The 15,508-nt window shown below is 47.0% G+C and overlaps 1 protein-coding gene across 3 annotated transcripts in view; it reads left to right on the top strand.

The window, feature by feature from the left end:
- SLC39A10 (solute carrier family 39 member 10) overlaps window positions 1-15,508 on the top strand; it is a 58,017-nt gene that overhangs the window by 35,234 nt on the left and 7,275 nt on the right. For 2 of the 3 annotated variants that reach the window (XM_053360519.1, XM_053360500.1), the window contains 6 exons: window positions 446-478; window positions 5,725-5,894; window positions 6,845-7,060; window positions 10,476-10,596; window positions 12,140-12,511; window positions 15,106-15,186. In XM_053360519.1, coding sequence (XP_053216494.1) covers window positions 446-478; window positions 5,725-5,894; window positions 6,845-7,060; window positions 10,476-10,596; window positions 12,140-12,511; window positions 15,106-15,186 — 993 coding nt within the window. The remainder of the gene's footprint in view (window positions 1-445; window positions 479-5,724; window positions 5,895-6,844; window positions 7,061-10,475; window positions 10,597-12,139; window positions 12,512-15,105; window positions 15,187-15,508) is intronic. The other variant, XM_053360510.1, reaches the window with a different exon arrangement.

Raw genomic sequence — 15,508 nt, 5'->3', positions numbered from 1 at the left:
GCTCAACATGGGAAAGTCAGGTGGGCCCTAACCCCCCCCAGGTGGTGTTACATCGCATGGATACTCCTGCCCCAATGCCAAAATTTAAGCAGATGCCTGAACACGACTAACATTTTAAGAATAGAGCACCTAAAGTTGCCCAGAATTGGCAGGTTTTGTTTTCCTACATGCATTTCGTATAGGTTCATAAGCTCAGGGTAGTACCCTATAATTGAGATCTTCTTAATGCTTTCTAAAAAATTTTTTTACCAAACCTAAGTCCATTGGACTAGAATACAAGCTTTTGCAGGCTTCTTTCAAGCAGTAACTTGGTGTTCTGAAATCAGCAAGTCTGCTGAATTAGAATAGGGTGGAGCCAGTTTGTGGAGAGAGAGGCCCGAATAGCTTGAAGGCAAAGACAGCACAGCAGCTTGCATACTTAACATCTCCTCTCCGTTCGCCCTAGCTTCTGAGCAAGAGGAAGTCTCAAGAGCGGCAGGTTAGTATCAGCTAATGTCCGAGTGAAGTAACTTGAACCTGTTTCCCTTTGCCCCCTGCCTCCCACCCCCTTACTCTACTTGAGCAAAGTGTGTAGCACATGTCTGGGGAAGATTCAGCCCTCTAAAAAAGATTTGGACTCCCAGCAGACCCAACAGCCAGCATGGCCAACTGTCAGGAACAATGGTAGTTGTAATCCTGCAAGATCTGGAAGGCATCAAGTTTCCCAGCTCTGGTGTAGCATGAAAACACAGTCTGGCCTGCAGGAGAAAGACAACTCAAGGGAGTTGTCAAAGAGTCAGATCTCAAGTCCCAAATCGGGACGATTCATTAAGAGTAGCGATGGAGATATGAGAGAGAAAACAAATAGGGAGCATAAACAAACACAGTGGTTTGCTCGCCAAGGATGTTAGCCTAGCCCCACTTACCTGGATTAAACCGCATTGAATTCAGGTAGAGATTGCTAGGATTGCTCTGTGGGTAATCTGTTCTCCCTAAATAGAATTGTAGAGTTGGAAGGGACCACAAGGATCATCTAGTCCAGAGTTTCCCAAACTTGGGTTTCCAGCTGTTGTTGGACTACAACTCCCATCATCCCTAGCTAGCAGGACCCAGTGGTCAGGAATGATGGGAACTGTAGTCCAAAAACAGCTGGAGACCCAAGTTTGGGAAACCCTGATCTAGTCCAACCCCCTGCAATGCACCCAACGTGGGGCTCAAACCCATGGCCCTGAGATGAGGGGTCTCATGCTCTACCAACTGAGCTATCCCACAGTAATCTTAATTCTTGCAAAAGCAAGGATAATGATGGGCAATAGCTGTCATTTTCACAATGGAATCGTCCCCTGCTTTTTAACACTATGGAATCGGGAGCGGTTGACGTGGATAGTGGATCCCTCCAGTCAAGTATGGCCGTGTCGACCAGGTACACCTCTCGGAAGAATTTGGGGGGCTTTGCATGCCCATCCGTGTACACAGGGACAAGACTGGCATTTTCCAGTGACTCAGAAAGGTGGAAGTAAAAAGTGTGAACAGGGAAAGATTTCCTGATAGAATCCCATCTCCATGCATGAAGAATGCTTGAAGGTTGGCAGGTAGACCACTGTGGCACATACTTTGAATTTTTTAAAGATACAAGCATTTTATTTTCAAGCCTCTGTGCACCATTATACATAGCAGAACTGCCAACTACATTCTGTTTCTGGAGCCTAGTGCAATCGCTGTAATCTTAGAATCACTTGAAAGGAATTGCCCGTATTTTGAAAAGAATGCTCTTGCTAATGGTGACTATTGATTAGGCATTTTGCACTTATTCGCTTAGAAATAAAGCACAAATTAAGTATGTTCTGATGTATGTTAATAATTGTCAGAAACAATGCGTTGCCGGTAATTAATTTTAATGGCTGTGGCATCATTAAGAAAGGTTAACTTGTTGTGTATAACTCTCCTTTAGTGGCACAGCTACTATCTCATTAACTTTGTTCAAAGATTCGGCAAATACTGTATACGCTGAATATGGTAGCAAATCATTTGTTTCTCAGGGTAGACGTGTTTTAGCCAGAGTTGACCCTCGTTTAATTGCCAGGAGAGTTTCTGAAAAGACTGCTAAGCATTTTCTGCCAATTAAAATGTTGAAACTGTGTGTAAACCAATCTCCCCACCACCACCCCGGACACACCAAAAGAAACCCCTGTCATCGTGCATATGCCTTAGAACCCAGTTAATTAGAAAGTTTCCACAGATGAGTGCTTCATTTTAAAAGAGGGATTTTCTGCCTAGATAATGAGGGAGGGAACCGATGAATAAGTAATCTTGAAGACCGTCCATGCTTTAAGTGACCTAATTTTGCAAAATTAGTGGCAGACATTTTGGTGCATTTCAGAGTAGCTGGTGTTTTGTTTTGTTTTGTTTTGTTTAGAGCCCAAATAAAAATTACTCCAGTATGTTGCAGTCCCGAGGAGATGTCTGGAAGCGATGTATTTTGCTTGTGAGTTTCAAGCACAATCCTGCATTTGCAAAATGATCTGTCATACAGAATCATAGAATTGTAGAGTGGGGAGGGAGCCTAAGGGCAATGTGGTCCAACCCTCTGCAATGCAGGAATCTCAACTATAGCATCCATGACAGATGTCCATCTAACCCATCGTTCTACCCGGACCCTGAGATCCAGCGCCGAGGGCCTTCTGGCAGTTCCCTCACTGTGAGAAGCCAAGTTACAGGGAACCAGGCAGAGGGCCTTCTCAGTAGTGGCACCCACCAGATGTCAAAGAGAAAAACAACCACCAGACTTTTAGAAGACATCTGAAAGCAGCCCTGATTAGGGAAGCTTTTAATGTTTAACAGACCACTGTATTTTAATACTTTGTTGGAAGCCGCCCAGAGTGGCTGGGGGGCCCCAGCCGGATGGGTGGGGTATAAATAATAAATTATTATTATTATTAACCTCTAATGAAGGAGAGCCCACAGCCTCCCAAGGGAGATGTTTCCACTGTTGAACAGCTCTTCCTGTCAGAAAGTTCTTCCTGATGTGTAGTTGGAATCTCCTTGTAACTTGAAGCCATTGGTTTGAGTCCTAGCCTCCAGAGCAGGGTGAAAACAAGCTTGCTCCATCTTCCGTGTGACAGCCCTTGAGATAATTGAAAGATGGCTATCATACCTCCATCGCAGTCTCCGGCTAAAAACACTTAACTGTTCTTGAGCTGCTTTCTATTTATTTATTTTAATTGCTAACAAATGAAATAATTGCTGGCACTCGGCTAGTGGTGCATCTTTATTTATGAATACTTACCCTAGCAAGGTAACTCTGAATGTGGAAATGAAGCCAAGCCATTAAGATGGCCTGTAGCTATGGGCTGAAGGGTGAAGCCTTCCCAATATCCCTGTCTTGTTCTGGCCTAGCTTTGCTTCACACAGTGTTTTCTTTGATGCCAACTTCCTCCTTTACCCCTCTTCCTCCCTTGTCTGCTCTTCCCTTGGTTCTCTTTATTTCTTCGCTCTGCCACCCCCCCCCCAGTGTTCCTCAGACTCCTGCCTCCTTCACCCTCTTCACACTTCTCCTACCCTTTTCTGTTGCCCACAGTGGATCGTGACCCATTTTCTCCCTTCTGTTGGCAGCTTCTGTCTCTTTCCTAGCCTGTGTGTTTTGCATAACATGCCTCCTGTAAGCTTTCTGGGCGTAAGATGCTTCTATTCAAAGATGCTGTATGAAAGATATATTTAAATCCCCCTCTTAATGGCACCCCTATTGAACCAAACACCCTTCGTAACAACTGCAGGACAGGCCTCAGGGGATTCATTTAAGCTGAGGGTGCAAGCTATTCATTTGCCATTGTTTGGGGGCTGAAGCCTGGATGCTCCAAGCCAGCCTTCAGCTTGGCTTTTCCCTCCCCATTGTTTCCTATATGAGGCTGAGGATTCCTTCCCAAAGGTTATAAGCACTCTTATGCCTCTTTTCTTTTCCGCTTTTATGATGTTGCCTCCCCTCCTTGCATCCGGGAAACAGCTTAGGAGGCAGTAGGACCCATGCAGGACCTCGCTCACAAACTTGGGTCTCCAACTGTTTTGGGACTACAGTTCCCATCATCCCTGACCTCAGGTCCTGCTAGTTAAGGATGATGGGGGCTGTAGTCCCAAAACAGCTGGAGACCCAAGTTTGGGAAACCCTGGCCTAGATGCATGGGTCCTGTTGATTCCATTACTTTTCTGTTACAAGCTGGTGTTGGAAAGTGCCGCATAATTAAATGTTGAGCTAGATGCTGTCAGGAGAAGCAGCGCTGCCATATCGGGTCTCTTCCTCCCCCCCTTTCCCCTGCGACATGTAAAACTGAATATTCCATCAGGGTGTGCCATTCTCTGACATGCGGATAACTTGTCACAAGGGATTTTGTGTTGGGCAGCAGCTGTAGGAGTGATTTACCTGCTCCCACTTTCAGCTTCCATTGCATTCTGCAGTGTGTTGGTTGTGTCCAAAGCTAAAGCTCAAGCCATTCTCCGCCGCCCCCCGTACTGCCAAAAAGACTCTTCAGAGGGTTGGAGAGATCAGTTGACTACCGGGGGCAATATAGATCCACAGTAGAATACAGTGGTACCTCGGGTTACATACGCTTCAGGTTACAGACTCCGCTAACCCAGAAATAGTACCTCGGGTTAAGAACTTCAGGATGAGAACAGAAATCGTGCTCTGGCGGCACGGCAGCTAATGGGAGACCCCATTAGCTAAAGTGGTGTTTCAGGTTAAGAACAGTTTCAGGTTAAGAACGGACCTCCAGCACGAATTAAGTACTTAACCCGAGGTACCACTGTATGTGATTGCTTGAAATCAAGGGGACAGGGAACCTTGAAGTGCTACAAGCACAATGTCCCACATATTTTCTCTCATCCATGGTAGCCATGTGAGACATCGAGTACACAATGATCTGCAGCAACCGCTGGTTTCTGGAGAGGTTGGTGTGAGAGGGTGCAAGGAGGGGAAGGGAAAGACCTTCTTGCTTACAGAAGGTTGGCTACCTCTGAAGGTCTGTTTTAAGTGTCATTTTTCAGTCAGCTTCATAAAGTGCACGTCGCCGTTTTCAGGGTGAGTGGGAGTTCTGGGAAGCTAGCATGCAAGAGGAGCTTTCAAATTAGTTCATGCTTTGTGATAATTACGGCTATAGATTTTAAATTCTAGAAGGGTTGCTTGTCCTCAAGGAAAGGCTCACGTGCTGTGTTGGAACAGAGAGGGTTTGTTGTGGTAAAATGAGAAAAATGCTGGGAGGAATTGTGACAGACGGAGGCAATGGATGCAGCCATTTGCTGCACCATAAGGCATCCCCTATTAAAGGTGGTGTCAGTTCTGTGCCCAGAATTTTCAGTCTTCATTGGGTTTGAAGTAGGCGGCGAAACCTGCCGTTCTGTATCCCATTTATTCTAGGATTTGCCCTAATGAAGCTTTTCGGGTAGAGTTAAATTTGCACTAAGTATTATAACAAGATTACAGTTTGACCCCGGAGATTATTTCTACGGTGCGTGTAACCAAAATCATACGGATTAAAAAATAATAACGGCAACAACAAAATCCTGTCGTGCAGATGGTGAAAAATGCATCGTGATGGTTTACATTTCAGATCTCAGTTTATAGTAGGCACATTTTGCTTAAGAGAGAGTTTCCTTCCTTTGAACAGTAACCAATTACTTTTAATGTTCTTTTGATGTCTTTAAAAGCTTCCTGACGTTTTTTTCTGTTTTTTTCTCCCCTCTCCTCTTCCACAGCCTGGATTTGTGGCATCATTTCTATCACAGTCATTAGCTTGCTGTCCTTGCTAGGTGTGATCTTGATTCCTATCATTAACCAAGGGTGCTTCAAATTTCTCCTCACCTTCCTGGTCGCTCTTGCTGTAGGAACAATGAGCGGAGACGCGCTGCTTCATCTGTTGCCACATGTGAGTTCTAACCCATCCCTTGCACTTCTTGTGTGTCTTCCCTTTCCATCGAAAGCTCCTTAAGCACTTGCAAAAGCATCCACACATTTAACTTGTGTTGCCTCCGCTAACTTGTCTGCTGATGGCAGCTTTCAAAAAAGAAATGAATAAAAACAAGAGTAGACCAGCCTTTCCCACTGCCTGCTTGATGTTATGCTGCTGCAGTTTCTGATCGGCCCCAACCAGCATTGCCAATGGTCAGGGATTCTGTGAAATGTAGTCCAACAGCTTCTGGTTGGGGGAGGCTGGAAATAGGGAAATAGGAACCTGCCTTAAAGGTAAAGGTAAAGGGACCCGACCATTAGGTCCAGTCGTGACCGACTCTGGGGTTGCGGAGCTCATCTCACTTTACTGGCCGAGGGAGCCAGCGTACAGCTTCCGGGTCATGTGGCCAGCATGACTAAGCCGCTTCTGGCGAACCAGAGCAGCGCACAGAAACGCCGTTTACCTTCCCGCCGGAGCAGTACCTATTTATCTACTTGCACTTTGATGTGCTTTTGAACTGCTAGGTTGGCAGGAGCAGGGACTGAGCAACGGAAGTTCACCCCATTGCGGGGATTCGAACCGCCGACCTTCTGATCGGCAAGTCCTACGCTCTGTGGTTTAACCCACAGCGCCACCCAGGAACCTGCCTTACGCAGAGTCAAACCATTGGTCCATCTAGCTCAGTACTGACTACAGGCAGGGAATCTTCCCTTACCCGACCTGGAGATTCCTGGGAATGGACCTGGGACCCTCTGAATGCTCTGCCGCTGACCGGTGGCCCTTCCAAGATGGACCCTCAGGCTGATCTAGAGCAGAGCACTCTGTGTGCGAGAGGGAAAGAGAAACCTGACGTTTCTTTTCTGGTTGTAAAGGGCTTTTTACTTTGGAAGGTGCTCACCGCATGTCTTTCTCTTCCCCACCCTTAGTCGCAAGGGGCACACAACCACAGCCACGAGAACCATGAGCACCACCACGAGCACCAGCATCTCCATGGCCATTCCCACGGCAACGGAGGAGCGGTCCAGGGCTTCCTAGAAGAGTATGATGCTGTGCTGAAAGGGCTGGTGGCCCTGGGCGGAATTTACCTCCTGTTCATCATCGAGCACTGCATACGAATGTTCAAGCACTACAACAAACAAAGGGTATGTTTTGACATCTCTTCCATGCTCGTGTGCAATGAAGATGTGGAGAAGAGTAGGTCTGAACTCTTAAAAACGAAGCCATTAATGGAAAGTGTGCAAAATTGCCTGCTGACCTAGTCTGGCCAATAAAATTGAATGCTGGCAGGTATCCAGGTTTAAACAGTCAGCAGAACCCAAGAAAGATTTTGTTGCCACTGACCGTACACTAGGTTCTAATGTTAGCAACCAAACAGACTGGTTGCTGTATGTGTGACACTGAATCACACCACTGACCCATCTAGTCCAGTTATCGTTGGCCCTGACTGGTAGCCGCTTTCTGAGTTATGAAATACAGACCCTCTGACCTGGGTTTCTTTAAAGTGGAAGTGCCGGAGGTTGAACATGTGACTTTAGGCATAGAAGTCACGTGCTCTTCAACAGAACGGTTGTGGATCCAGCATTTTTAACATCCAAACTTGGCAATATGCAAAAAGCTCTTCCTGTGAAAGTTTGGAAACATTTGAAAATGACTTGAGTGATGAGTATCTGTTTTAAAGCTTTTTTTAATATATAAGGCTATTGTGTCTTTCTGGAACGATGCCCAGTGAGACAAGCAAACAACAGTCTGTGCAGCAAGTATTATTTTTCCATCCTTTTTAAAACAGAGCAAGCTTTCCAACCTCACCCAATGACAGTTGTGCCTTGGAAGCCGAATGAACTCCGTTCCAGAAGTCCGTTTGACTTCCAAAATGTTCAGAAACCAAAGCGCGGCTTCCAATTGGCTACAGGAAGCTCCTGCAGCCAATCGGAAGCCCCGTCAGACGTTCGGGTTCCAAAGAATGTTCGCAAACCAGAACATTCACTTTCGGGTTTGTGGTGTTTGGGGGCCAAAACATCTGAGTACCAAGGTGTTTGGGATCCAAGGTATGCCTTTGTGTGGAAGGTATATTGCTCTTTTACTAAGGTCCCCCCCCCCCAATTACTGATGGAATCACTGTCTTTGGTGTGGGGCAAGTCTAGGTTGTTGATTTCAATTGTTTTTCCAGCTTGACTGCCTCACACTCCTCAAGATGGGGTAGTCAATGCTGTGCCCTCCTGACTTGGCTGGGAGTCCCCAAACCCAACCCCCCCCAACCTGCGTGGCCGGTAGCTGGCGAGTATGCTACAGCCCAGCAACATCTTGTGGGCACCACGTTGGCTACCCCTTGCTCTGTGAAACATCCCTGAGGAGTAAAGTTTCTGCTGCAAGGGAAGATCAACACTCTGCTCCTTTCCTGCGTAAATCTCTTGTTTTGTATTGCTTTCAAGAGTCCCATTCATCTCCTCCACTAGCACTTCCTTACCAAAGAACCACCCTACTGCTTAGCTATTTGTGGCTGCACCCTGTTCTCCCAGGCTCCCGGTCTAGTTTTTTGTTCTTGTCAGAGGCTAATTGTCTGGTCCCCTCGCAGTTTTATCGCCCCTAGAAACTTACAGGGCAAAGTGGATCTGTCCTAGGAATTTGCCAGCTTCAGAAGCTGCAGCAGCAGCAAGCAGTTGTGTGCAAGGGTGTTGTGAAGGGGTCAGCCCCGAGAAGTTGAACAGGCTTGATTTGTTCTCCCAGAGGGTAAAGGGATTGGGATTTAGACTGTCAGAAGCTCAGGCGGTCATAAGATGGATTGCGAAAGAGGAGCAGCTTCCCCAGGCAGACTTGTTACTATAAACCCAAACTGCTGGGATCAGAGAGTGTGTTCAACATAGGAGGGAGCTGCTGAAGCTTATTTGTCTTTACATGCGTTTGGTCTTTTACAAGACGAAGGAGCTATTAAATAAAAGAGGGAGAAAAAGCTGGTGTGTTACAATTCCCTGAAGGGTGTGTGTGTGTGTGTGTGTGTGTGTGTGTGTGTTTAAGTCAAACTAGCCTGATTTCTAAGTTACGAGTATGTGTTACATTTTTGTCTTCCTTTGAACATTTGCCTTTTAATTAATTTTTATTTGACTAGAACTGGGGCAAATCCCAACCGCTTGGGCACCTGAGCCTTTTGATCAGGGCGCAAAGAACTTGAAAAACTTTTCACTCAACCTTTCAGTGTTCTTCTTTTGACAATACAAGTACAGTCGTACCTCGGAAGTTGACGAATTGGTTTTAGAAGTCCATTCAACTTCCGAAACGTTCGGAAACCCAAAGCACGGCTTCTGATTGGCTGCAGGAACCTCCTGCAGCCAATTAGAAGCCCCATCGGAGGTTCGGCTTCCAAAAGAAAGTTTGCAAACCGGAACACTCACTCACAGTTTTCCATCATTCGGGAGCTGGAACATTCGACTCCCAAGGTGTTCAGGAGCCGAGGTACAACTGTACAAGCTAAAAATACTTATTGCTGCCTTTTGGGGGGGGGGATCGGGTAGTTTTCAGTATCCCCAATTGAAAACTGGAGAAATGGCAGTGAGAGTTCTTCTATAATAGCCTTCCCTGAACCTGGTGTCCTTCTGACATTGTTGGGACTCCCGACACCCATCGTCCCCAACCAGTCTGCCTAAGGGTCAGGGATGAAGTCGTTCAACACCAGGTTGCAGGAGACTGTCCTGTACAGTGAGAAACACAACAGGAGAATAAACCCTTCGCAAGACAGAAGGCACAACTCATCTTCTTGTCTCATGCTCACAATTCAAGATCCCTGTAAGCAGGGATGGGGAATCCATGGTCTTCCCAGATACGTTGCTGAACTCCCATCATGCCAGACCATTGGCCAAGCTGGCTGGGACAAGATGGGAGCTGGAGTCCCAACAGCACCCGGAGGAGCACACAGGCTCAGCATCCCTGTTACAGACCACCTCCTGAGTCCCTCTTCTCTCCTCCCCTGCAGCCAGAGGTGCTTCTGGGGCACTGGAAACACTGCGCTTGGTCATTGCCCACAGGAGCACAATTAGCCTGTGTGCTGGGAACCCAGGGAATAAAAATCCATTGGCTATCATGGGTACCTGAATATGCAAGCCTCGTGTTGTTATGAAAGGAGACTCCTGTTGTGGTTTGCCCAGTGCAGGAGCAGCAAATCCAGCGAGGAGGAGGAGAAGCTTCCCTAGAAAATCAGGAATCCCCCCCCCCCCACATGCACAGAGTTGCATAGGAGGGGAAGGACTGGGCTGATTTAAAAACTGAAGCACCTTTATGCATGGGGAAGAAAATGTAGGCAAAGAATCTTTGCAAGGGATGTAGCTGCAAGATTTGCGTGAATCTGAGAAATGAGATGCATTGGACGAATCAGCGGCCGAGCCACTGTTTTTTAACATCCTCAGTGGTGCGGGGGCGTATATTTTTAGGGGGCCGCAGCATTGGTTGGTCATTGTGTCTTGCAGCTCTTCACATGTTCTTTTTGCCTTTTTTCATCGCCATCCCTGTTGCAGGTAAATCATTAACTGCCAGGTGCCTTCTTCCCCCCTTCCTTTCGCCTCTTTTCAGACTAAACAGAAGTGGTGTAAGAAGAAACAGAAGGTCGATGATTCGCCAATTGGAAGGAAACTTTCAGATCATAAGCTAAACAGGCCGGATGCTGACTGGCTTCAGCTCAAGCCTCTAGCAGGTATACCATTCATTATCAGCCTGTCTGTGCTCACGCAGCCTTTGCAGAGACAACGGTGTTGTATGACCATTAATCCGGCCTCGTGGCTTAGTCTCTCCCTCCTTCTCCGTCTCAACCTTAGTCAGTAAATCTCCTTTAATTGATGACTAGAGCTGTCACCTGATAAAGGAATACTAGCTGAGTAATCTTACAAGTTCCAGCCCATTAATTAAACCAATTAGATATGCATAGATTTGCATTCTTTCTTCATTTTAGGCGATGTACGTCACAGTAGGGGACGCAGGTGGCACTGTGGGTTAAACCACAGAGCCTAGGACTTGCCGATCAGAGGGTCGGCGGTTCGAATCCCTGCGACGCGGTGAGCTCCCGTTGCTCGGTCCCTGCTCCTGCCAACCTAGCAGTTCGAAAGCAGGTCAAAGCGCAAGTAGATAAATAGGTATCAGTCCGGTGGGAAGGTAAAACGGTGTTTCCGTGCACTGCTCTGGTTCGCCAGAAGCGGCTTAGTCATGCTGGCCACATGACGCGGAAGCTGTACGCCTGCTCCCTCGGCCAATAAAGCGAGATGAGCGCCGCAACCCCAGAGTCAGCCACAACTAGACCTAATGGTCAGGGGTCCCTTTACCTTTACGTCACAGTAGGGGTACCATTTTGGAAGAAGTGTTCTTTAACCTTTTTCTTCCCCCTTCGGAATTTATTTTTTAAAAAAATTTGCTGCCCAATCAACTGATTCACTGGTTCTCAACCAGTGTGCCATAGCTAGGGATGATGGGAGTTGTAGTCCAACAACAGCTGGAGGGCCAAATCTGAAAGACGCTGCTGTAGCCCGTCTAGGCTCTCACCTTGAGTGGTATGAATTGCTACCCACAGGTATTCACAGCAGGAACCTCCCCAGCCCCCAGTTCATCAAAACAGCGGAGGAATGGGGTGGGAAAGAAAGAAAAGGAGGTTAGCAATGAGGCACAGCTGGTATCTCTCCCAGTTCTGACAAAACCCGCAGCCCTCAAGGTTGCTAGAGAAGGAGATGCAGATGGATTTGCTGGTCTTCCTCTCTATCTCTCTTCTTCTCCCCAGCCTGAAGCAGCAGCATTCAGGGTCCTCCATTCAGGGATTCGCCTGAGCTTCTTAATGAAAACAAATGCATAGGCAGGTGCCACTTTGTACATGGACACTTTAGCATTGTTTATCTTCAGTATATAAAAGAGTTTTATCATCTCATTCGTGCTGCTCTTCTCTTTTCATACATGTCCATGTGTGCGTGCACAAGCACACAAGAAACATTGCCAGCCACAGTTTCTCGGCTAAAATAAGCCTGCCTGTAAGTTGCAATTCATGGTTACCCTTGTTGTGCTGTTACATGTTGCTGTCAGGGCTGATCTTCAAAAAGTACACTGCCAAAAGGCTAAAAGATAGGAACTGGACCTCTTTAGCACCTGATGGGCATGCTAAGTGCTGCGGGTAAGTATTGGCGGCATCTCTGTCTTAATCGATGCCCCATTGTCACCCCTAATTAAGACCCTGTGTTTCTCTGGCTCTTTCAACACAGGAGCAGATGACTCTGTTTTATCCGACGATCGACTTAATGAAACAGAACTAACTGACCTGGACGGCCAGCTTGACTCCCTGCCAAAGACCTTCCTGTCCACAGAGGAGGAAAACAGTATGCTCCACTCCCATAACAATGTATCCCATGGCGTCCAGGAGAACGATCGCCCCGACGTGGAGTACGAAAGCAACCACCGAGAGGATAAAATCGTAGCTCGAAAGCACAACCACATTTGGTCCCACAAACACTCCCACCATTCTCATGGACACTGCCAGTCCGGCAAAGACCTGAAAGACACTGGAATAGCGAACATAGCCTGGATGGTAATAATGGGAGACGGGATCCACAATTTTAGCGACGGGCTGGCCATTGGTAAGTGCTTTGGGGTGTGTTCTCTGCCGCTAGCTATACTGCATAAAATACAGTAGCATGATAGTATTGACGGCTAGTGCCTAAAATAGCTAGGCTCTCTACAGAAAATTCGGAAATGAAACAGGCTTTGTCTTTGTTGAGGAGGAAGGGGGAAGAAGGAATCTGCTGGGAAGAGGGAAGGTTCTGCTTGGAAAGCCTCCAGCTTTTTTTTTTTTTTTTTGGACTACAACTCCCATCATGAGCTAGCAGGACCAGTGGTCAGGGATGATGGGAACTGTAGTCTAAAAACAGCTGGAGACCCACATTTTGGGAAACCCTGCTGTAGATAGATCCACTCCATGCTATCTGCTCCTTTGTGTAGCAGGAACACAGTGGAATAAAATCTTGCTCACTTCCGATGGAAATGGCAGACCACCTTCCACCCTGTAGCTACCAGTTACCTACCATCATGGAAAATAACAGGAAGGAGAGCTTCTCCTAGTTTATTGAGAGGGGCATGGGCCTCTTGGAAGAAACGGCACCACTGAGTTGGGTAGTGTGCATTTTTATCGGGGAGCAAGATGGAATCTTCCTGAGAATTGTTACCGATGGAGGCACCTCCCTTGGTGGAAGGTTAGGAGGTCCTGCTGATTCTTCCAGCCCCAGCAACTGACCACATAGCTGGGGCTTCCGTATCATCAGATCTCGCATGGAGCAGGCGCTTGCATTTCAGCCGGCCCAGCACAGGCCGTTCCAAGGAAATTAGCTGTGTGGTGTTGCTCCCTTGTGAGTCAAAGGGACAGGAGCCTTAAAGACTACTTGAAAACAAGCTTACAGAAGTAGCAGTGTGTTAGCAGCCCACCTACATGCACCTGTTCTAATCATTTGATCTGAAAAGAAACGAAACAAACCCAGCCCAATTCTCTTTCCATTTGCAAACCCAGCCCTGTGATTCTTACCTGTGATAGGCAGCCAAACCCACTGGCTATTTAGGTGGTCAGCCTTAGCCACCCCAATCTGATATCTCAGACAAGTTGAAAAACATGTTATATCTTCTTAATCTTCCTTGCTATAGATCCCACATGGAGATGATTAAATTGTCAAGAGAGGCATTCTGCTTTCAGCTGCCATTCCTAGCATTTTGAGTGCACTATTTGTTTTATTTTATTGTTTTATGTTTGATTTTTTTAAAAAGTGATTTTATAAAGGGCGGGAGGGGGGACCAAAATGATTGGTAAAAACAGATAAACACAGCTATTCAAAACAGTTTTTTAAAAAACCCTTAAAATTGTGGTTTGAGGACCCGACCCCCGCAATGTGAAATGAATACACAAGGACACGTGATATAAGGTTAATGGGCAAGGAAAGACCACAACTTTATTGATTACAGCAGTGAAAAGGTATTGGCTTAGGCATTGGATCTCTAAAACAAGTGGGTTTATTCACCAGTAGGTGGAGCCTGTTGATGCTAATCCAACTATAGGCTCACCCCTGATGTCACCGAGGGTCGTGCCATGGCCTCCCGCCAAGCAGGCATCGGACAGAACGAGACGACGGCGAAGAATGAGGCCGGGGAGAGGCTGGCGCTGCAGCAAAAGGCTGCTGAGCACGTCCCCTCGAAGGCACCTAGTTGGGTGCCTGCCGAGGGGCGTGGGCGCCAGCCAGGAGAGGTGGAGACAGGGGGCTAACGCCCCCTGCTAGGGGCGGTGCTCGGGCTCCCGCCCACAACCACTCCCCTCTCTTCCAGGGAGGAGAGTCTTTAGCAACAAAGGATAAAGGTCATCAACATTCTACAGATGTTAGCAAGGTGCCCAGAAGAGCACAGTGAGGGCAACCTGCCTGGTATCAGCAGACAGGGAGCTGCAAAAGACTCAAATGATTGATTTCTTATAAATGCAGAACGAGTATTATATGGCATCTGTAGCAGTGCCGGTTCTGCAGATGGAAGCAGTCAAGTCAGCATATTGGGGTAAAGCAATCTCACAGGTAAACGGTTGCCAGGTTGCTAAGGGTTTTATGTATTAATAGGAGCACCTTGAACATGGCTCAAGTAGCAGATCGGTAGCTACTGCAGGTTTTGCAAGCTGACCAAGGTCTCACTCCTGTCGTGTGTCTTTGTTTTTATCGTGTTTGATGCTCTCTTGGTCTGACACACCGAAAGAGAATGTTGCTTTTGGTTTGGTGCCACAGAGAAGTCACTAAGGCTGCAATCCTAGGCTCCACTTACCTGGGAAGAAGACATCCACAACCAAGTGGGACTGAGCTTTGAGCAGACAGCACATGGGATTGCTCTGTAAGATAGGAGCTGGCTTTTAAGCCTGAATTTCAGATGCGGGAGGAAAGGGTCAAAGAGCCGACCGTAGCCTCCTGGGCGTTCTCATCTGTTCATATTTTCCCAGATTCCAAAGACAGCACAGTTCCTTTCTTTAAACGTAGGGCAGAACATTTAAGAACAGATATTCAAAACACAGCTCCTGTGGTTAACGTTACAAAACTCGGAACAAAGAAAGCTCTCATTTATTGTCTCTGCTGATGGATTTGCTTGAAAATAACCAATCTGAAAATAACTGTTCCTTTGTTGCGTTTTGTTTTGTGTTTCCCTCTTGCCCCCTCAGGAGCAGCTTTCAGTGCTGGCTTGACCGGAGGAATTAGCACATCCATAGCAGTATTTTGTCATGAGCTTCCCCATGAATTGGGTAATCAGTTAATCTGATGTCAGCTGTGCATGCTTCTGTGATTGAAGAATTTTTTTCATATTAAAAGATTTGATTGTTTTCGTGGCCAAAAATGTGCAGGGTATATCTGGCGATGCAGCAATAGCTGACACAGCTGCATTTGTTTATGTAGTTCTCCCTGGGAGGGGAAGGGGGGTGCTGTGCGTTTCCTACCACCATTTGGGGCCACACAGGATCATCTAGTCCAACCGCCTGCAACATGGGGAATACACAGCTCTCTTACACGGGAATCGAACCTGCAAGTCTTGGTGTTATCAGCACCATGCTCAAACCAATGAGCTTT

This window comes from Podarcis raffonei, chromosome 1, assembly GCF_027172205.1.
Source record: "Podarcis raffonei isolate rPodRaf1 chromosome 1, rPodRaf1.pri, whole genome shotgun sequence".
NCBI lineage: Eukaryota > Metazoa > Chordata > Lepidosauria > Squamata > Lacertidae > Podarcis > Podarcis raffonei.
This window is presented reverse-complemented; position numbering and strand designations above follow the sequence as displayed.